The following is a 21,873-nucleotide window of genomic DNA, read 5'->3' on the forward strand; positions in this document are numbered from 1 at the left end:
GGGTCCCCCCAGGGCCTGAGGGGAACACGCCTGCTGCTTCCAGTTTCTCGGGGGTCTCGGCTCCGGACGCTCCTTCAGCTGTACGTGGCCGCCTGGTCTCTGTCTTCTCTTCTGTCTCCCAATGACACTTGTCATTGGATTTGGAGCCCAATTGAATCTCCCAGGGTGACCTCACCTGAGATCCTTAATTATATTTCAAAGATCTTTTTCCAAGTGAGGCCACAATTGCAGGTTCCAGGGATTGGGTTAGAACGTGGATATGTTTGGGGGCTGATAGGGGTCGTCACCATTCAGCCCACTGTAATATGGAAATCCGTCCACATCAGTCTTATCTATATCCCGTCTAGATAGATAAATACTGTTATCTGTGTCTGTGGACTAGGTTATAATAAACAACAGATAGCCTTGGGAGACATCTTTCTGATCAAAGAATTCTTGCTGATTTTAATGTTTTGTGATTTTACATTTATCCAAATTCAATGAATATGTATTACTTTTATAACAACAAAGAAAAGGAATCTATAGCTATATTGAGGAATATAGGAAAACCTTAATTATCCTCTCATTGCAAGCCTCCTCCTCTCCTGCCCATTTCGGGGGGGCTGTCCATCCTCTCTGTCACCCAGAGGGTGGTCCCAGCCTTGTCCTGCCCCCTTCTCCTCCCCTATAGCTCTCCAGGCGGCTGCCCTCCCATCTTCTCCTTGTTTGCCCCAGGGGGTCAGCCTCTGTCACCCTGGCCCAGGGGTTCTTTCCAGATTGTTCTTTTTCCCTTTTCTGAGCAAACCCATCCCTCAGTGTCCTCAGGACAAACCCTAGCGAAGCCCCTGGCACAGTCTGCCCTTACCCTGCCATAAGCCCTTCACCCCAATTAAAGCTGAACTCAAGAATTGGGGTCTTCTATACTATAGGTTACTTTTAGGCTTCAGAAAACTGCTCTGTGTATAAGTACGCATTTGGGTATAAATATTGAATGTGGGGGAGGGGAATATGTGAAATCCATAAAATTAAAAATGCCACCAAACTGAACGTTAAAAATAGTACTTTAGCCAAGACCGGTTTGGCTCAATGGATAGAGCATCGGCTTGGGGACTGAAGGGACCCGGGTTCGATTCCGGTCAAGGGCATATCCCCAGTAGGGGGTGTGCAAGAGGCAGCTGATCGATGACTCTCATTGATGTTTCTAACTCTCTATCTCTCTCCCTTCCTCTCTGTACAAAATCAATAAAATATATAAAAAAAAAAAAAAATAGTACTTTAGCCATGGCCAGTGTGCTCAATGGTTAGAGCATTGACCTGTGCACTGGAGGGTCACAGGTTCGATTTCTGCTCAAGGGCAGGTGCCTGGGTTGTAGGTTCATCCCAGCACCCCTGTTGGGGCACATTCAGGAGGCAACCAATCTCTGTGTCTCAGATCAATAGTTCTCTCCGAAGAATCACTGGGAAAAGTGTCTCACCCCTTGGTGAGGATAACAGGTTAAATAAACAAATAGCCTGTGGGAGCTGGAGAATGAGTGAGGGCAGAAATTTAGGGATAACAATAGTGGCCCAACACCACTGATCTGAAGTACGTGTAAAACGTCAAATGAGTATTTGGAGATTCAAGTAAAAAAACATCTCCGACTTGGTCAGACTTGACCCAGCTCTTGGGAGTGATTGCTCTCCCTTGCCGGCCACAGCTCGGTGAGCCCCGCCAGGCCCCGGCAGGCACTACGGGCCCCAGTGACTGGCACTGCTGTAGAGGCGTGCACTCTGCAACAGCACTTCGTCAGCCTGAAGAGATTTCAGGCCTGTGAATAAAGAACAGGTCAGCATCTAAGACAGAAGAATCTGCTCTATAGCACACAGATCCTGGGGTTGGTGCCTGGCTGGAGGCCCCCATCCTCACCAAGCAGGCCAGCACTGGGCACCACCATCTCTTTGGGGACCTTGGCAAAGAACAGAGGAAAGAGGTTGAAGGCACAGAGGCTGGGACCAGAGCTTCTCTGCAGCTTAGTTGTGTGACTTGGGAAAATTAAGCCACCTCTCTGAGCCTTTCTTCCCTCATCCATCTTGGTTAGGTCTCATCTAGCTGCTGATGTAGAAACGGGGTGTATGGGGCACTGAGAAATGCCGTGTACCTGACACGCAGTAGGGCTGAATTGGCAGTTGTTGATATCCTTATTCCTTTCTCCATGCCCGAGATGGCATGTGCCTTGAATTAAATATGTATTGTGTCAGAGCGCCCTCTGGTGGTCACAGGAAGCCATAACTCGGGCAAAAGAAAGGAGGACCCAAAGTTTAAATGGACAATTATTTCACTCCTTTGTTCAACAAACTTCCTTGAGCCCTAGCTGGTTTGGCTCAGTGGATAGAGCATCTCAGCCTGCAGACTGAAGGGTCCCAGGTTCGATTCTGGTCAAGACCACATGCCTGGGTTGCCAGCTTGATCCCGATTAAGGGATGTGCAAGAGGCAGCCAATCAATGATTCTCTCTCATCATTGATGTTTCTATCTCTCTTTCCCTCTCCCTTCCTCTCTGAAATCGGTAAAGATATAAAATCAATAAAGATATATTTTTTTAAAACTTCCTTGAGCCCCTTCGTGCTGGGTGGGGTTGGGGATCCACTGAAGACATGTCAGTTCTGTACCTGCCACCCCGGGCTCACAGTTCAGTGGGGGACAGAGTGTCGGCCCAGAGGAGGCAGCTGACCCCGTCCAGGCACTCGGGGCCGGAATGGCCAGACCTTTCCAGCCTCCTGGGCCCTGGGAGCCATGAGGTCCTGAGCGGAGGAGGCCATGTCAGGGTGAAGTTTGGTGGGAATGGTGGGACCGGGGAAGAGAGGGCAGGAAGGAGACGGGGCTGAGGAAGGAGACACGAGGACGGGGGGACCTGAGATGGGGGAGGCGTCAGGGTGAAGCCCACGGCTTCCCAGAGAGGAAGGATGGGGCTGCCTCCAGCCTGATGCCACACCCCACTGCTGCCCGGGGGGGTGGGGGGGTGACAGGGGTGGGTTTTGGGGGGCGGGGGCGGGTCGGTGAGTGAGGTCCCCCCCCCCCCGTACCCCCACCCCCAGCCCGGCCCGGGGCGCACACGGGGCCGCGGCTCCGGGGACCGGTGGCCGATGGAGGAGGCGCTGGAGCCGCGGGGGGGCGGGGGGCGGGCGGAGCGGGTCTCAGGCCCCGGAGCGGCCGTCGAGGCCGGAAGTCCCACCGGGAGGTCCCCGCGGGGCGCCCCGGGGTGCGAGGCCCCGGAGGAGGGCGGAGCGGGGCGCCCCGAGGTGCGGAGGCCCCGGAGGGGGACGGAGCGGGCGCCTCCGGTGGGAGAAGTCGGGGCGCCTGCGAGGCTGGAAGGACGTGGATCCGGGCCCGGCGCTGGGGCTGGGGCTGCGGGAGCCGCACAAACGCAGACGCGGGTGCGGTGGGGTGCGGAGGGGGTGCGGGAAGCCGGCTGAGGAGGGAGCGGGGAGGAGCGGACACCGAGGGGAGCGCACGCGGGGCGGGAGCAGCCGGTGCAAAGCCGGGGCTGAGGTGCTGGGGGCCAGAGGAGGGTGTTCGCTTGTCGTCACTGACCCCGCAGGGTCTCTGTGGAGTCTTTGGAGTGAGTAGATTGGGGGAGAGGGAGGGGGCAGGGGTAGAGGTCTTCATTTGATTCTGTGGTTGGAATAGTTTTTTTTTTAAATATATTTTATTGATTTTTGTACAGAGAGGAAGAGAGATAGAGAGTTAGAAACATCAGTGAGAGTTATCGATCAGCTGCCTCTTGCACACCCCCTACTGGGGATATGCCCGCAACCAAGGTACATGCCCTTGACTGGAATCGAACCCGGGGCCCTTCAGTCCCCAAGCCGACGCTCTATCCATTGAGCCAAACCGGTCCCGGCGATTCTGTGGTTGGAATAGTTTTGCGAAAATGAGTTTTATCCCCATTTCCCAGATGAGCAAACTGAGGCTCAGAGAGCGGAGGAAGGGCGCTCAGTCCCCACGCCCCGCTGCGGAGGAAGAGGGCAGGAAGCCCGCGCCAGCCGCGCCCCCGGTGCCCACCAGAGGGCGCTCCGGGGCCGCTGGAGGCGCCTTAGGCCCCTCCCAGGGCCAGGAGCCCACCAGGCCTTGGAAAGCCGGGCAGGGGAAATGGACGCTCCTTCAAGCGAGGTCCTGGGGTCAGCAGCATATTCTTGGCCCTCTCAGGTCGCTCAGGGATCTCCCTCCTCTGCGGCCTCGCTGGAAGCTCAGGCCGGGGACCAGGGGGACAGGAGGGACAGAATGAGCCGGCGGAGGGGGGACGGGTAGGTTTGCCTACAGCCTGAGTCTCCCCATCTCTGCCCCGTTCACCTTCCAGCCTCCCCAACAGCCCAGGGCCCGTCGTAAGGAGGCTATTCCACGGACAGACAGACAGCCCCATTGCCACCACCAGCCTGGCACCCGGTGCCCACCCAGCTGCCCCCCAGCCGCCTGCAAAGCCCAGCCCTCCAAGGGGTGTTCAAAGTCCAGTGGTGAGGGGGGTCATGGGGTGTTGCAGCCGGCAGCACCCCATGACCACCTTCGGTTCCTGGGGAAAAGCTGAGCCACTCGGTCGGGCCGCAGCCACAGGCAGGGGTAGGAGCGGCCTTCAGACCCCCTCCTCCAGGATCCCCTCCGGGAAGTGGCTGAAGGGGCGTTGCTGTCTGGTTCTCACTGGTTGGGGGTCAGGGTGGGAGGCCTCCAGTTCCCACGGACCTTAGCAGCCCCCTCTCTCCCAATGGCAACCACGGGGCCCCCACACGGCCCCACACCCGCCTCGCATCGGCCCGTTCCCATTGCCAGCTTCCCAGGTGTCCGCGGGGCTTGACCAAACAGATTCCTGTGCCCTGGCGGGGGCTCTCAGTGGTTAGAGCCCTGGCCCGCACACCGAAGGGTCATGGATTCGATTCTTGGTCAAGGGCATGTACCTGGGTTGTGGGTTCGGAGGCAACCAATGGATGTGTGTCTCTCACATCGATGTTTCTCTCTCTCTCCCTGACCCTCCCTTTCACTTCCTCTGAAAAGCAATGGGGTCCTAACCCGATGGTGTGGCTCAGTGGATAGAGCGCCGGCCTGCAGACTGAAAGGTCCCGGGTTTGATTCTGGTCCGGGTTGCAGGCTCATTCCTCAGTTAGGGGGCCTCCAGGAGGCGGCAGGTCAATGGTTCTCTGTCATCATTAATGTTTCTATCTCTCCCTTCCTCTCTGAAATCAATAAAAATATATTTAAACACACACACACACACACACACACACACACACAGATTTCTCGGCCTCACAGGCAGCCCTAGCAAACACAGCACTTGGACACATTTCCCAGGGAGTGCTCTGTCCCTCGTGACGTGCAGGAAGCGTATACACTGCGGGCCGGACCCCTGGAGCCGGCAGAGCCAGGAGTGCGGGGTGGCGAGCAGCGGGCATAAACGCAGGGCGCCTCCCGGAGGGCGGACAAGGGTGAGGCAATCACCCTGGGACAGTCAGTCTCCAGCTGCCAAGTCCAAAGCCAGGCAACAGCGTGTACACATTTTTATTTACATGTTGTAGGTCCCAGGAGGCGGGCAGTGGGAGGTGTGGAGTGGGGGGGAGCACCCAGGGCTGCATTTGAGGAAGGTGCTGGTTTCTCTCTACATCCCTTGGGTTACTATAGAGTCTGTATTTTTTTTTTAATTTTTTAATTTAATTTTATTTTATTTTTATTTTTTATTTTTTTAATTTTATTTTATTGATTTTGTACAGAGAGGAAGGGAGAGAGATAGAGAGTTAGAAACATCGATGAGAGTCATCGATCAGCTGCCTCTTGCACACCCCCCACTGGGGATGTGCCCGCAACCAAGGTACATGCCCTTGACCGGAATCGAACCCGGGACCCTTCAGTCCCCAAGCCGACGCTCTATCCATTGAGCCAAACCGGTTTCGGCTGTATTTTTTTTTTTTTTTTAATCAATGCATGAAAGATAAAGTTTTAACAAGAAAAGAGCAGGGGTGTTGGGTGGAGATGTGAGGGTGCTGTGGCCCACACTCCGCCTCCATTTTCACGTCCCAGGGCGGGGAGGGGCGCCCTGAGGGGCCGGGAGGTGGCAGGTGGCAGGGGCTCTGGCTCCGCGCACCTCACAGCGGGTCCTCTTGCTCCTCCGGCTCCGCTTCCGCTCCGGCCCCGGCCCTCAGCACCCGGAGGCCCCGGGCCTCGCCGGCCCTGGGGGCGCCCCTGGGCAGGGGTGGCAGCCGGGCCGTGTGCCAGAAGGCTCTCGGGCGCTTCCGAAACCACGCAAAGCGCCCGGGCGTCTGGAACCTCACTGTCTGGACCTGTTTCTGGGCCCCGGCTCCTGGGGTCGCCCCGGGGGCTCCCGGGGCAGCGAAGGCGGCGGCTTCAGCGGAAGCTTCTGCCCTCTGGCCAGCTCTGGCCTCGGCCCCATCAGATGCCGCCTCTGCTCCCTGGACAACTGGGGCCTCCGCCTCCTGATCACCTGCAGCCTCCACCCTCTGATCACCCGCAGCCTCCGCCCTCTGATCAGCTGCTGCCTCCGCCCTCTGATCACCCACAACCTCCGCCCTCTGATCACCCGCAGCCTCCGCCCTCTGATGACCCGCAGCCTCCGCTCTCTGATGACCCACAGCCTCCGCCCTCTGATCACCCACAACCTCCGCCCTCTGATCACCCACAGCCTCCGCCCTCTGATGACCCGCAGCCTCCGCCCTCTGATCACCCGCAGCCTCCGCCCCCTGAGCCCCGGATGCGGCTTCCTCCCTCCTGCGCAGCCTGAAGGAGGCCCACTTAATCTTGGGCCTCCATCGCCGCCGTGGGGGGGCCTCAGGCACAGGCCCACCCCCTGCGCTCCCCACGGGCTCCCCAGGACTGGCGCCGCAGGGCCCCTCATCCCTCCCCACCCTGACAAAGGCCCGCGGGGCCTCCCCCGCTGCAGGGCCGGACCCGGGCGCCCAGCCCCGCACCCTGCGCTTCAGCTCCCGCCATCGGTCCCCTCTGGCCGGCCGCCGCCCCGGGCCGTCCTCGAACCCGGGCACCAGGGGGTTCCCGCGGGGGCGGCGGGCCGGGGCGCCCGGGGATGGCTGGTCCCCTTGCCGGAGGAAGGCCGCCACCAGCTCCTCGTCGTCCTCGCTGTCCAGGTCGCTGCCCAGGAACTTGCTGCCCAGGTAACTGACCGGCATCCTGCGCGCCCTCCTGCCGCGCACGGGGCCCCCGCGGCCCGCCCCGCCCGGCTTCGGGGAGGCCGAGGCCTCGAACTCGCTGCCCTCGCTGCTGTCGCTGGCGTTGCTGCTGTCGTAGGTGCCCACGACCAGCCGGGGCGGCGGCGGCGGCGCCATCCGCGGGACCCTCCCCGCCCTCCGCGCTCGGGGCGGCTCCGGGGGCTTCGGGGGGCGCCGGGGCGGCGGCGGGGCGCCCTTCTCCAGGAGGCGGGCCAGGTCGTCCAGGGTGCGGCCCTCCTCCGCCAGGAACTGGGCCAGGCGCTCGCGGAACTCCGCCTCCCGGGTGGCGGGCTTGGCGAGGACCCGCCACACGCCGCCCGCCACGCGCACCGCGCGCGGGATGAGCCGGCAGTCCACGTCCTCGCCGGCCTGCAGCATGCCCACCGTGGCGCCCTCCCCCTCGCGCCGGAACACCTTGCCGACCTTCCTGAAGGTGCCCACGGGCCTCAGCGCGTCCACCAGCTCGTCCAGGTCCACGTCCTCGCACGCGTCGGGCACGCTCCAGAGGACCAGGCCGTCGGGGGCCGGCAGGAAGCCCCAGGGGAACCAGCCCCCCAGGTGGCTCTTCTCCAGGGTCTGGAGGATCTCCAGCGTGGACTCCGGGTGGGGAGGCCGCGAGCCTCGCCTTCAAGAAGCGCTTCCCCTAGACGTGGGGTGGGAGCGGGGATGGGGTCCCCGCAATGCTGCCCGGAGAGGCTCCCCTCTCCAGCGCCTCCCAACTTCTCCGCCTGCAACAAGTCCCGCTGGACCCACAGGCCTGCTCCCCGCCACCAGCGGCGGGAACCAGTGTCCAGAGCCGGGCTGAGGCCGGTCCGGAGGCGCACAGCCCCCCGCGAGCGGAAAGCGGGGTGTCCCGGCTGCACGCTGGAGCGCGCGCGGGCGGCCGGGGCGCCTCCTGGCCCGGGCCCCGGGGCGCGCCTGGAACTCGGGAGAGGACTTCTCAGACAAAGATGGCTCGGCCGCGGCTCTCCAATATGGCCGAGCGCTCGGAGGAGGCAGCCCAGCCCCCCGGAGGGTCTCCCGCCCCTCGGCAGGCCGCCCCGGGTCCGGGCTGACCTTGACGCGCGCCTCCCTCCCGCCTCCTTCCTCCGGGCGGTGCAGGGGAGCCAGCGCGGGGCAGGAAGTTCTCCACGCCCTCCCCGGGCTGGGGCCCACCTTCCCGCTTCTCCTCTTACACTCCGGGGCCGGGGAAGACTGACAGGGGGGCTGGCCACTCTGTCCGAGGCGCCCGCGCTCCCCTCCCGCCCGGGGGAGTGGCCGCGCCCCGGGCCTGGCTGGGGCCAAGGCCCACGTCAGCACCTTTTCCAAACCAGCCGTCCTGGTCCTGCACGTGCGGCTCCAGCCCACCCGGAGGCCGGAGTGCTAGTGGAGCCTCCGAATAGCACTGTTTTATTTTTTAAAATATATTTTATTGATTTTTTTTTTTTTTTACAGGAAGGAAGGGAGAGGGATAGAGAGAAACGGCTATAGATACATCGATGAGAGAAACATCGATCCGCTGCCTCCTGCACAGTCCCTACTGGGGATGTGCCCGCAACGACGGCACATGCCCTTGACCAGAATTGAACCTGGGACCCTTCAGTCCGCAGACCAACGCTCTATCCACTGAGCCAAACCGGTTATGGCCGAATAGCACCATTTTGAACGGACAGGCCTCTGGGACCAGCAATTCCCTCCGACCTCCCCAGCCAAGGGGGGTGGAGAAAGGGGTACCAGGGTCTTCCTGCACCAGCTCCTAGCGTGGGATTGGCGCACAGTAGGTGCTCAATAAATATTTTTGAGTGAAATGAACGCATGAACCCAATTGTGCATCAGAGGGGACTGAATCAGTTCCACGATCTGCCCCTACAGGACAGTGCTGAGCAGCCAGAAAAAGGGATAGTCAGGCTTTTCCAGCACTTCCTGAGTAGGAGGCACCATTGCAGGCGCTCTCTATGAAACCAGCTCAGGAAATCCTCACCAGAGCATGATGAGACAGAGAACGCCATGATCAGTCCCACTTTATAGCCAAAGAAATAAAATCACGTGCTCAAGATCAGAAAGTGATAGAACCTGGGTTTGAATCTTAAACAGTCTGGTGTGTGTGTGTGTGTGTGTGTGTGTAAATGTGTGTGTGTAAGGGCCAAGGTCTATACACACATTCTGCACACAGACAAGCACAGGGAAGGGTTCTGGGCACGTGTACTTTTCTATATCCTTTCGATTGCTTGGATTTTAAAATATATATTTTTATTGATTTCAGTGAGGAAGGGAGATGGAGAGAGAGAGAGAGAAACATCAGTAATGAGAGAGAATCATCGATTGGCTGATTCTGCACACTCCCTACTGGGGATGGAGCCTACAACCCAGGCATGTGCCCTTGACTGGAATTGAACCTGGGACCCGTTAGGCCATAGGCCGATGCTCTGTCCACTGAGTCAAACCAGCTAGTCGGATTGCTTGGATTGTTAGCAATCAAAAATGTTAATGGAAAAAATTAAGTTAGCCCTCACTGGTTTGGCTCAGTGGATAGAGCATCGGCCTGTGGACTGAAGGGTCCCTGGTTCGATTCCGGTCAAGGGCATGTATCTTAGTTTTGGGCACATCCCCAGTTGGGGGAGAGGGGCGGGGTGCAGGAGGCAGCTGATCAATGTTTCTCTCTCATTGATGTTTCTAACTCTCTATTCCTCTCTGTAAAAAAAGTAATAAAATATATTTAAAGAAAAAAATTAAAAATAGAACTGCCATGTGATCCAACAATTCCACTTTGGGGTATGTCTCTGAAGGAAATAAAACACTTAATTTGAAAAGATGTATGTTCCCCAATGTTCATGGCAGCATATTTTACAACAGCCAAGACCTGGATGAATGACAAAGAAGATGTGGTGTGTCTATACAATGGAATATTATTCAGTCATAAAAAAGGAGACCCTCCCATTTGACACAGCGTGAATGGATATTGAGGGCATTACACTGAGTGAACTAAGATAGACAGAGGAAGACAAATACCTTATGATCTCACATATAACTGCAATCTTAAAAAACAACAATAGCCCTAACCGGTTTGGCTCAGTGGATAGAGCGTCTGCCTGCAGACTGAAAGGTCCCAGGTTCGATTCTAGTCAAGGGCAGGTACATTGGTTGCAAGTACAGCCACAGTAGGGGGTGTGCAGGAGGCAGCTGATGGATGTTTCTCTCTCATCGATGTTTCTAACTATCTCCCTCCCTCTGTAAAAAACACCAATAAAAAATATGTTTTAAGATCACACCAACAACAATAACAAAAACTCATCGATACAGAGGACAGAGTGGTGTTTGCTGGGGCGGGGGGAGGGGAGGGAGAGAGAGATGGGCAAATGGAGGAAGGATATAAGACACAAACGTGCAGGTGTCCAGTGATTAAGTCCCAGGAATGCACAGCGCAGTGACTGGAGTTAACACTGCGCTTTTGAAGGCTGCTGAGAGAGTAAATCTCAGAAAGCATTCATCACAAAGAAAGCATTCTGCAGCTCCGTATGGGGATGAGCGTTTTAAGAGTGGCCATGGGTTTCTGCACCCCCGGGGCACCACGGCACCTCCCTGGGCCTGTGCACCTTCCAAACCGAGAAGCAGAGGACAGAGGGTCATTTGTGTGACCCGCCAGGATGGACTGAGGCGCGCCTTGTTCCGGGCCCGGGGCGTGCCGGGCACACCTGAGGGAGCGAGACAGGCTCTGCTTTCAGGAGCTCGGCTCATGGCGGTGACAGGCCCGGCCGGCCTGTCCACAGTCAGGGAGAGAAGCCCCGTAATTATCTCCAAGATGGGTTCTGATCCTTGTATGGGGTGCAGGCTGCAGAATATGCTAATTGGAACATGTTTTGCTAAGGTTTATTTTTTTTAATTATTTTTAAAAAAACATATTTTATTGACATTTTTTACAGAGAAGAAGGGAGAGGGATAGAGAGTTAGAAACATCGATGGGAGAGAAATATCTATCAGCTGCCTCCTGCACACCCCCTACTGGGGATGTGCCCTCAACCACATTGATGAGAGATGTGCCTGCAACCAAGATACATGCCCTTAACAGGAATCGAACCTGGGACCCTTCGGTCCGCAGGCTGATGCAAACACGTGTTGTTTTCACCAGGGATCACACCCTGGGGCAGCCAGTGCCCCGGGCGGGAACTGTGCTTTTCCCGGGTCCTCTGCTGTTTCAGACGAACAGCTGAGAAGACTCGGTGGGCGGGGCCCTGAGATCCTTTGTCGCTTGGATTCAGATGCCACTTCTCAGCTTGTTGGAGCTGAGGATGCTCTTGCAGGCACGGTGCCTGGTCCGTATGCTGTCAGGGCACAGAACGGGAATCCAAATACAGCCTCGGCTCCCGCACCGCAGACCTGGCGGCCATCGCACTTTCTCTGCGAAAATAAACTGGTGAAACCTGGGGATTGGGTGGGGGTGGGAGTTATATTCTCCTCGGAGCGGGCTCCGGTTACAGCCGCCAGCTGCTGGCCCTGACTCCCTCCTCCCCTAACTCCCCCCCCCCCCCCCATGGGAGGCCAGCAGCTGTCTCCACGCCCTGACAGGGTTCCCAGTGAGCAGATGTGGCCAGGAAACTGAGAGGCCCCACATTCTTTTCTTTTTTATTTATTTACTTTTTGCCTATTTTTCCTTAAAAAAAAAAAAAAAAGGCACACAGCACAGATAATCCAGACAGTAAGTTTGCATTCTTATATAAGGTTCAAAAATAGTCTATCGCCCTGACCGGTTTGGCTCAGTGGATAGAGCGTCGGCCTGCGGACTGAAGGGTCCCGGGTCCGATTCCGGTCAAGGGCATGTACCTTGGTTGTGGGCACATCCCCAGTAGGGGGTGTGCAGGAGGCAGCTGATCGATGATTCTCTCTCATCGACGTTTCTAGCTCTCTACCCCTCTCCCTTCCTCTCTGTAAAAATCAATAAAAAATATGTTTTTTAAAAATCAGAGTGAGCGCGCTGGGCCTTACCAGAAGCCAGGGCTTGCCCTCCACACCCACGCAAGGGCGGAAGCAAGCCAGCTCTTTTCGGGCCTTTCCCAAGTGTGGGGTGGGCGATCCAAGCTGTCTGCCCACGGCCAAACCTCTAAGAACAGAGCCCGCCCGCCTCTTTCCGGCAGAGGCTCCACTTTTTGGAAAACTATTTGCACGCGATTGCAAAACGCACGCGGCACGAGAAATGGGTGAGGCGCTTAGACCCCGCCCAGTGCCGGGTACCGTTCTGAGTCCTCTGTGCTCAGCATCTCAAGGAAACAGCCCAGCAGCCTGTGAGGAAGGGGCTACTCCCAGCACCCACCCACCCCCGCCCCCTCCCCCCTCCCCGTTTGCAGATGCGGAAGCTGCGCTCAGAGGTGGTGTGACGCAGGGAAGGTGGGCGGGAAGGTTAGGCCCGGAACCCGGGTCCCCTCCGGAGATTAGACTCTTGGCCGCTACGCTCTGCAGGAACACCGTGCAAACCGGCTCTCTTGCTCATCTGCACGCGTATTTCCTCTTTTGTTGGTAACGCACATGGCAATGAACCGAGGGCGGCGTGTCGCCAGGTCACCCAGAACCGTGTAAAATGCAGGTCCTGGTGCAATAGGTCGGAGTGGTGGCGCCGAACAGGTTTCCGGATGGCCATGCGGGGGGTCCCCCTTGGAGAGGCCGCTGCCGTGCAGGAAATCACTGCCCGCAGCCTGGTGTTTGGAGGACCAGCGGCTTCGGAGCTTCCGGGCGATGGGCTAATGGGCTGATGGGCTGGAGTCCCAGGCACCTGGGAGTGCTCAGAGGCGCCGCCTCTGCACGACTTTATTTTTTTATTTTTTATTTTATTGATTATGTATCACTTAATTGTCCTCATCCCCCCATTCCCATCCCAAACCCCTCCCCACATACGCCCCCACCCCCCTGTAGTCCATGGCCACTGGCTAGGCCCATCTGCATGCACTCAAGTCCTTTGGTTGATCTCTCCCCCTTCCCCCCACCCTCCCCCACTTTCCGCTCTGAGTTTTGAGAGTCCGATCGGCTGCTTCTCTTTCTCTGGGTCTGTTTTTGTTCATCAGTTTTTGTTGTTCATTATTTCCTCTAGATGAGTGAGGTCATGTGACCCAAGAAATACCCTTGTAAGAACCGAACCTGAGACAAACCATAATGGTTATACCGAGAGGAGGCAACTCTGCAGGACTTTAAACCTTCGCTCCCCAGCGCCCCCTGGTGGGGACCGCGAGCGCGGTCTTGGAGCGCCCCCTGGCGGGAAAATAGCGCGAGGCAACTCGAGAACGTGGACCCGTCTCCGCGGGCCTGGAAGGGGGGGGGGGGGGCGGGGCGTCCTGTGTGATGGAGCGGAGCCTGAGCTGAGGGAAATGGGGGGGGGGGGGGTCTTGTGAGCACCAGGCTTTAGGGAACCACATGGAGGGGAAGGAGTGTCGTTTCTGTCCCAGGAACCCTGACTTCTCCCTCCGGGCCATTCGGGGACCTGGTCTCATTCTCGAGATCTCGGGGCGCCCCGTCTCCGTTCCAGCCGGCAGAGGGGCCCTGACTGGTTCCTCCTCAGCACACCCCCACTTCTCTGCACGCCCCGACCCCGATCCGGACCCCAGGGGCTCCGGACATTCATTTCAAGCCTGGCTCACCTCTAAACGCCAGTCACAAGGATCTCATTAGACATCCGCCCCGTGCAAACGCTGTCTCCCGTGAACCCTCCCCGACCCCGGCCCTGCGGGGTCAGTGACCGCAAGCGAACACCCCCCCTCCCTCCCAGCTAGCCCCTCAGCCCGGGCTGGGGCTTTGGCACCGGCTGCTCCCGCCCCCGCGTGCGCTTCCCTCGGTGTCCGCTCCTCCCCGCTCCCTCCTCGGCCGTCGGCCGGGCTTGCTCACGGCTTCCCCGGGGAACCCCACCCTCCTGCCCGCCTCCTGGGCCCGCCCGCTCGGCTTTCCTCCGCAGCCACCTGCTTTTCTGGGACATTAGCACCTGCCCCACCGCACCCCCCACCCCCCTCTCCGCACCCCCTCCGCACCCGCGTCTGCATTAGTGCGGCCCCCGCAGCCCCAGCCCAGCGCGGGGCCCGGGTCCACGTCCTTCCAGCCTTGCAGACGCCCCGTCTCCTCCCGGGACCCCGACTTCTCCCACCGGAGGCGCCCGCTCCGTCCCCCTCCGGGGCCTTGCACCCCGGGGCGCCCCGCGGGGATCGCTGCTGCGGAGGGGCCTCCCGGCGGGACCTCCGGCCTCTGCGGCCGCTCCGGGGCCTGAGACCCGCTCCACCCGGGCCCCCCGGCGGCTCCAGCGCCTCCTTCGTCATCGGCCACCGGACCCCGGAGCCGCGGCCCCGTGTGCACCCCGGGCCGGGCTGGGGGCGGGGGACCGGGAGGACCTCACCCACCGCCCGACTCTGCCGCCCAGATCCACCCCCCCCCCCGCGCCCACCCCATCCCCTCCTCCACCCCGTCTTCCCACCCCCACCCTCTCCGCCCCCCCACCTCCTGAGCTGGTGCACCCTCCGCCTCAGCCCGTCCTGCTCCTCTGCCAGCCGCGCTGCGGGCACCGGTGGCGGTGGGAGAGGGCGTTGTCCTGTCCGGAGGCCGCTGGGCTGCGGGGGCAGCAGCACCCCTGGGCTCGGCGCTGCGTTTCTAATCTTTGGGGGACCCACGCCCCCTTTTTGCACTTTGCCTGCAAAACTCCTGCCAATTCCCTCTCCCATCCCCCTAGAGAAATACACCCAGAGGCTCCTTAGAAGGAAAAAGTGCGGGGGGGGGGGGGGGCAGTCAGAGCTGACAGACCAGGTGGGGGTGGTGACCTTTGTAACCGGGTAGTGGGGAGCCCCCCCCCCCCATGTGACCCTGAAGAAAGACCCGCAGGAAGTGAAGGACAGACCCAGGCAAACACCCTGGGCGGGCGCGCCTGTGGCCTGTGGGTATGTCCGGAGCCTCTAACGGGTTTGGAAAGGGGAGTGACTCCATCAGCACCAGACCAGTCCTGACGGGACCGCGGGCAGCCCTGTGGCCGTGGGGGGGGGGGGGGGTTCCGGGGCAGGGACCCAGGTCGGAGGGAGGCCTCTGGGTCTGGGGTCCAGGGCAGAGCCTTGAAGGTCAGCACGGAGCTGGGCGCTAGGCAGAGGTTACAGGGTACCGGGCATTCAGAGCACCAAGGAGGGGGGTGTGGGCCGAGCGCAGAGCTGGGCCCAGTGGGTGAGGGGAGGGCAGAGAGCTGGGCTGGGTGAGGGGTGACAGGCCGGGTCCTGGCAGGGATATTTGGGTGGAGACCGACCTGAAAGCTAGCGAATGGGGCAGAGACACAGCAAGCTGTGGGGAGGGAGGTGGGCTAGGGGCCAGGATCCGGGTGAGGGCTGGGGCCTCAGGACCTGCTGTTGGGTGGGGCCAGCAAAGGGGGTCCGGGGGCAGGGACCTAAACAGGATGGAGGCCTGGGGCCTGGCAAGAGAAGACAGGGCAGGAGGCAGCAGAGGAGCTGGGGGAGGAGGCAGCGGGCAGAGCTAAGGCCTGGCAGGATCTAAGGGGGAGGGGCAGGACAGGGCAGGGGCTGAGGGCACATCCCTGAGGCAGGAAGGACACTGGGGGTAAGTGGGTGACAGGGCGGTCCAGCGGGGTCTGGCTGGACGTCAGACATGACAGGCGGGGCCTCTGGTGCCCAACCTCACACACACCCCTCCCCTCTACCCCCCCAGAGCAGAGACCAGCCAGCCACTCAGTGCACTTTACTGGGGCCCAGGTGACAGGCACAAGGAGGGGCTGACGCTGCAGGAGGAGTCAGTTCACGGCCCTCCCAGCCCGGCCAGGCCCTGAGCCCACTGGGCCCAGGGAGGACGGGCCGCCCCTCCCGCCCCATGCCCACCCGACCCCCTCCCAGGGGAGCTTGTCTGTCCCAGGGAGGCCCCTGCAGCCCAGGGGGCCCCCTCCACGCTGCCCCGCGTCTGTGTCCCTGTGGGGCTGGGACAGGCCAGTGGGCTGTGAGGACAGGACGCTGGTCACCTCCTCCCCTGGCGGGACAGGCCCTGCCCCTGGGTGTCCCTCGGGGTCCCTCTGGCAGTTCATTCCCTGCCATCTTGGTCAGGGGCTGCAAAGCCAAGTGCGGAGGGACTGGCCAGCCAGGGAGGGAGGGCAGCTGGTGGGATACGGGGGAGCCACAGGCCTGGGGGACGGGGAGAGGGCGCCGCCTGGCGGCAGAGAGAAGCCATCAACCTGGACGGGAATTGCTGTAACAGAAGATTGGCAGATAATTAGGACTTTTGGAAATCACTGCTTTGCAGTCTGCGTGACAGCCGGCCTGTGGCCTTTTTGCTGATTCCTCTGCATCCGCGGCTCCGGAGGTGGGCAGGGATGGTCTCTCCTTCCTCCTCCTCCTCCTCCCCAGCTGGGGTAGCAGGTGGCCACTCCTCCCGCCTCTTCGCCCCCTCCTCCTTCCAGGGGAGCCGCAGGTGGCGGCCTCTCAGGCTTCTCTTTCTGGAATGCTTCTCCCCTCCAGACAGGGAGCTCTGCTTCACCCTGACATCCACTGGCCCGCTGGCAGCCAAGCCTCCCTCACCGTCCCCATCAGATTTGGGGGGGGGGGGGTGTCACAGTCGCTGGCCGGAAGCATGTGTCTGGAACCTTCGGGGCACCGCGAAGAGCGACAAAGAATTCCCTGGCACCGCTGGCCTGCCCAGGTGCCCGCGTCCAGGGCGCACGCACCCCAGTGCCAACTGGGGTCACCCAAAGCCACACCCACCGGTGCCAACGCCTGGGGCTGCTGCCTGCCGGGGGAGGGGACGTGTCTTCCTCCTCCTTCCGTTAGGATCGCTAGCCGCCTGCAGAGGAGGGGCTGGGAGGTAACGGGGAGACCCCGAGCCCAGCGCCTGGCGCGCAGCAGGACGCAGAGCGCAGGGCGCGCGGCTAAGGGGAGTCCAGTCTCTGCCGCCGGGAGGGCGGGCAGAGGGGACGCCAGGGGAGAGGCCTCCGGGCCCGCCGCCTTGCTGCTGTCTCCGGAGCCGCTAGCAGCCCTGAGGGGCCGGCCTCCCGCCCGGCGAGCCTTCTTCCCGCGGCCCGGCCTGGAGCCGGCGGGCGGCTGCCCCCTGGCCGCGCCGGCCCTGGCTCCCCCGCGCCCCTTCTTCTTCTTCTTCCTCTTTTTCTTCTTCTGGTCGCCCGCCGCCTCCTCCTCGGCTTTCTTCTCGGGAGAGTCGCCCCGGTCCCCGCGGCCGCGGCCTCCCCGTCGGGTTTTGCTGGTCCCCGCGGGGGCGCCAGGCGGACCCAGGGCCTTGGGGGCCGTGCGGGGGCGCTTGGCCCGGGGCTTCCTGGAAGCCTGATCCCCAGGCTCCGACTCCCCGCTCTCCGTGTCCTTCGATGTCTCTTCCGAGCCGCCCTCCGAAGTCCCCTCCTCCTCCCCCCCCTCTCCTCCTCCTCCTCCTCCTCCTCCTCCTCCTCTTCTCTCTCCGATCTCACGCGCCGCCAGGAGCGCCAGGAGCTCCCCGAGGCTGCCCGGGTGGTGGTGCTGGCACGTCCCGCCTTCCCCGGCCCCCTCCCTCTCCTCCTTCACCCCCTCGGCCGTGTCCCGGGCCGCCAGCAGCGCCACCAGCTCCAGCAGGCCCACCTCGCCCCCCTCCTCCCCGGGCCGCGCGGGGCGGGCGCCCCCTGGCGGCGGGGCTCGGGCTGCGCCAGGGAGGAGATGCACTCCAGCAGGTCGCCGTCGTCCCGGGCCTCCCGCAGCACCAGCGCGTCCACCTGGCGGCGGGCCTCCCGCACCCGCACGCGCGCCGCGCCCGTGTCCTTGGCCATGACGGACAGCACCTCGGGCAGCCCAGCGACTCGATCACCGAGGCGATCTTCAGCATCTCCTCCCGGGCCGAGGGGTCCGCGGGGTCCGTGTAGGCCACGATGGCCACGAACTCCAGGTGTCCGGCCTCCGGCTCCAGGTCCCCGCCGCCGCCGTCCTGCGTCGTCTCGTCGCCGCCGCTGCTCTCCGGAGCGTCGCTGCCCGCCGGCCCCTCGGACCACGTGTCCCGCACGGCCAGGAGGGCCACCAGGTCGGGGACCCCGCTCAGGTCCTCCACGTTGAGGCTGATGGACTCGGCCCCCGGCGTGTCCTTCTCCAGCGCCTCCTTCTTGGCCTTGTCCGTCACGGTGACCAGCGCCAGGAGCTCGCGGGGGCCGCCGCGCGCGGCCTCGGGGTCCCCCCGCAGCGCCCCCTTCCGCACCAGCTCCCGGGCGGCCGCCCTCTGCGCCGCCAGCCCGCCCAGCGCCGCCTCGTCCAGCTCCTCGATCACGATGCCCAGGCTGTCCGAGGAGGAGGAGGAGGAGGGGGGGGGAGTCCTCGGACCCGCGCCTGGCGCAGCTGCGGGGGAACCGCCGACCCCCGCGGCCTCGCTTCTTGCCCTTCGGCGTCCACCTGTGGCCTCCGGCTCTGCTTCGGCGACGGCGACTCCCCGGGCTCTTCCTAGCCTTGCGGGCTGCGCCCGGAGCGGGGCCAGCGTCCCGGGCCGCGCGCTCCGACCCCCGGGCCTGGGCCTGAGCCTCTGCGGCGGCGGGAGCGGCGGGGGCGGCGGGCGCGGCCCCGGGCGCCGGTTCCTCCAGCAGCAGGCGCTTCAGCTGCCCCAGGACCCGGGTGTCCTCCGCGCGGGCCCCGCACAGGACCCTCCAGGCGCCGGCCCCGCCGCCGGGGACCTCGCTGGGGAGGGCGGCGGGGCCCATGTGCCCCAGGAGCTCCAGCAGGGCGGCCTGGGCCCTCCCGCCGCGCACGGCCCGCGTGCTCCGCAGCCGGAACGCGCCCAGGGCCCGGAGGGCGGGCTGCAGCGCGGCCGCGATGGCCGGCGGCCCCAGGCCCGCGGGGATGCCGGTGAGCAGCAGGGCCCGGCGCGCGTCCACGGCCAGCCCCCGGCTCCAGTCCTGCAGGAGGCTCCAGGCCATGGTGCCCAGCGCCGATCCCACTCGGGGCTCGGAGTGCGGGCTCGTGAACGTGGCGGGGCTGGGGGCTGGGGTTCGGGCTGGGGTTCGGGGATCCCCCGGCCCCCGGCCGGCGGACGCAGCGGCCCGGCCCGAGGCCCCCTCCCCGGGCTGTCGGGCAACCCAGAGGGGTCTCACGTCTCCGGCCGGGGGCTGCCGCCGGCCTCTCCGCTCCGCCTTCGTCCCCGGCCGGGGTGACGCCGGGCCGGACGCGGGGCGGGGGGCGCCGGGGCCCCGGGAGCGGGAGCGGGGCGGGCAGAGCAGCCGCCGGGCCGGGCTCCCGCCGCGTCGGGATGCGCGCCCTCCGCTCCGCGCTCAGCAGTTGCGCTGCGTCTCTGGCAGCTCCGTCCTGCGCCTGCGCGCACGGGCTCACCCCTAGGTGAGCGGGGACTGGTCTCCATGGCAACGCGGAGGGTCCGAGCTGGGTTCTGGGGACCCGCTCTTAAAGGGCCGAAGGAGGGAAGGAGGATGTGGGCGCTGACAGCACCGCCTTCAGCGATGAGCCCCCCACAGGCCAGATGCGCAGGGGAGGCTGTGGAGACCTGAGCCAAGGGCTCTGCCATGGGACCCGGACTCACGCTTGGCCTCGGAGTTGATGGGTGGGTGTCACTCCGTGGGAAGGGGATTCAGGAGGGCCCACGGGCCGCATCTGTGGGGTGCAGGCGCCATCCAGGTGCACAGGCCTCGCTCTTGCCTATGGTCCTGTTCCCGAAAGGATGCGGTGCAATGAGTCCTGGGTCTGTACGTGGTTTGGATAGGGGCGTGGTCACCAGCGAGGTCAGACAGGAATTCTGCAAGAAAGCATTTCCCTGCCGAAACCGGTTTGGCTCAGTGGATAGAGCGTCCGCCTGCGGACTGAAAGGGGGTTGATTCCGGTCAAGGGCAGGTACCTTGGTTGTGGGCACATCCCCAGTAGGGGGTGTGCAGGAGGCAGCTGATCGATAACTCTCTCATCGATGTTTCTAACTCTCTATCCCTCTCTCTTCCTCTCTGTAAAAAATCAATAAAATATATTTTTTTAAAAAGAAAGAAAGCATTTCCCTGCCTGGGTCCGCCCACTGGGCATGGGCTGTTATAGCCCCTTTAACACTCTGCTCCCCCAGCCTTTGCCTCCACCACCTCCACCACCCCCGCCCCCACCCCCACCCCCACCCCCCACGCCGCGCTGTCCTCCAGCTGTGGGGTTTCTGTCCCTCCTGCATCTCCGGCTGCAGCTTCCCGAGCTTCCCTAACCCTCAGGGTCCTCTGTGGAATGGCCATAGCCGCTGACCCTCCCTCCTAGGGTTCTTACGGGGTTGCGGGGTGAGGTATCAAAGCACTGGGCAGAGAGGGTGGCCCGCCGCTGTGCTCCATCCCAGGCGGCCATGGGATGATGTATTGAGATCTCACCACTGTATAAGCGTTTGTTAGATAGATCACCCAACCACTTCAAGCTTTTTAAAAACGTCTTTATTGATTAAGGTATTACACAGGTGTCCTGATCCTCCCCAACTCATGCCCTCACCCCCAGGTGTCTGTGTCCATTGGTTAGGCTTATAGGCATGCACACAAGTCCTTTGGTTGATCTCTCAAGCTCCCCCCCCCCCTTAATGTCAGAAGAGTTTATTGCAAGATTACCATGGCAACTGGGCCTACCGGCTTCCTCATTCTCCTGCCACCCCCCCCCCCCACACAGCTCCCGTTTCCCTGCTTTTCTCTTCTCCTTTCACCCTCCGAAGCCCCAAAGGGTGTCACCTTCTCTGCAGAGCAGAGCCCAACAGAAATAAAACGCGACCCCAAACGCAAGCCACAGGCAGGAAGTGACATGGGCTCTGGCCACCTTCGGCCAGTGCACAGACACCGGTGAGATCAGCTTCCAGAGTAGATGTCATTTATCCCCAGAGAGACAAAATGTTATTTGTGCTTGCCGTCCCCATAAAACAATTTCTGAGATAGTGACCATTTTCATCAATGATGAGAAAGAATCATCCATCAGCTGCTTCCTGGATGTCGCCCACTGAAAACTGAGCCCCCAACCTGGGCATGTGCCCCTGATGGGAATCGAACCCAGGACCCTTCAGTCTGCAGGCTGGTGCCCTCTCCACTGAGCCAGACTGAGCATCCTCTTTCCTAACAAGTCCCGCTGGGGCAGCCACGTTCGAGGGCTCATCGTTGATGTTTCTCTCTCTCTCTCTCTCTCTCTCTCTCTCTCTCCCTTCCTCTCTGGTGCAGAGGGGGTGGGCGGGGGTAGAGTGGGTGGGGGTAGGCAGAGGGGGTGGGCGTGGCGCAGAGGGGGTGGGGACAGAGGGGGTGGGGGTGGGGACAGAGGGGGTGGGGGTGGGGACAGAGGGGGAGGGCGTGGGGCAGAGGGAGTGGGGGTGGGGGCAGAGGGGGTGGGCGGGGGTAGAGTGGGTTGGGGTTGGCAGAGTGGGTGGGGATGGTGCAGAGGGGGTGGGCGTGGTGCAGAGGGGGTGGAGGTGGGGTAGAGGGGCCGGGCGGGGATGGGCAGAGGGGGTGGGTGTGGGCAGAGTTGGTGGGGTGAGCAGAGTGGGTAGGCGGAGCAGAGTGGGTAGGTGGGGGCAGAGCGGGTGGGGTGGGCAGAGTGGGTGGGGTGGGCAGAGCGGGTGGGGTGGGCAGAGCGGGTGGGGTGGTACAGAGGGGTGGGGACGAGGTCCCGGGAGCTGAGTGGAGAATTAGAGACTCAGAAACTTCTGGAAGAAGGAGGCATCCCGGAAGTTGTGGGTCCCCGCGGCAGTGCAGCAGCGCCAGGGCAGGGGTCAGGGGTTAGGGGCCCTGGGGACCCCCAAGGGCAAGCCGGTGTCA

General features: G+C 62.2%; 2 protein-coding genes across 2 annotated transcripts; both read right to left on the minus strand.

Annotated features, from left to right (window-relative positions):
• Window positions 1-5,685: 5,685 nt before the first annotated feature.
• Window positions 5,686-7,805, minus strand: CCDC8 (coiled-coil domain containing 8). The gene has a single exon (XM_084906149.1). It carries the CDS (start codon window positions 7,554-7,556, stop codon window positions 6,084-6,086), a length of 1,473 nt encoding a protein of 490 aa, XP_084762275.1. The 5' UTR covers window positions 7,557-7,805; the 3' UTR covers window positions 5,686-6,083.
• Window positions 7,806-16,110: 8,305 nt separating this feature from the next.
• On the minus strand, window positions 16,111-20,121 carry PNMA8B (PNMA family member 8B). The gene is given in 4 exon segments (XM_084905639.1): window positions 16,111-17,740; window positions 17,743-17,933; window positions 17,936-18,419; window positions 18,421-20,121. Coding segments are annotated over 4 exon segments (2,394 nt in total). The 5' UTR covers window positions 19,036-20,121; the 3' UTR covers window positions 16,111-16,636.
• Window positions 20,122-21,873: the final 1,752 nt, after the last annotated feature.

The sequence above is a fragment of the Pipistrellus hanaki genome (assembly GCF_964339955.1).
Source record: "Pipistrellus hanaki genome assembly, chromosome: 15".
In the NCBI taxonomy this organism is placed as follows: domain Eukaryota; kingdom Metazoa; phylum Chordata; class Mammalia; order Chiroptera; family Vespertilionidae; genus Pipistrellus; species Pipistrellus hanaki.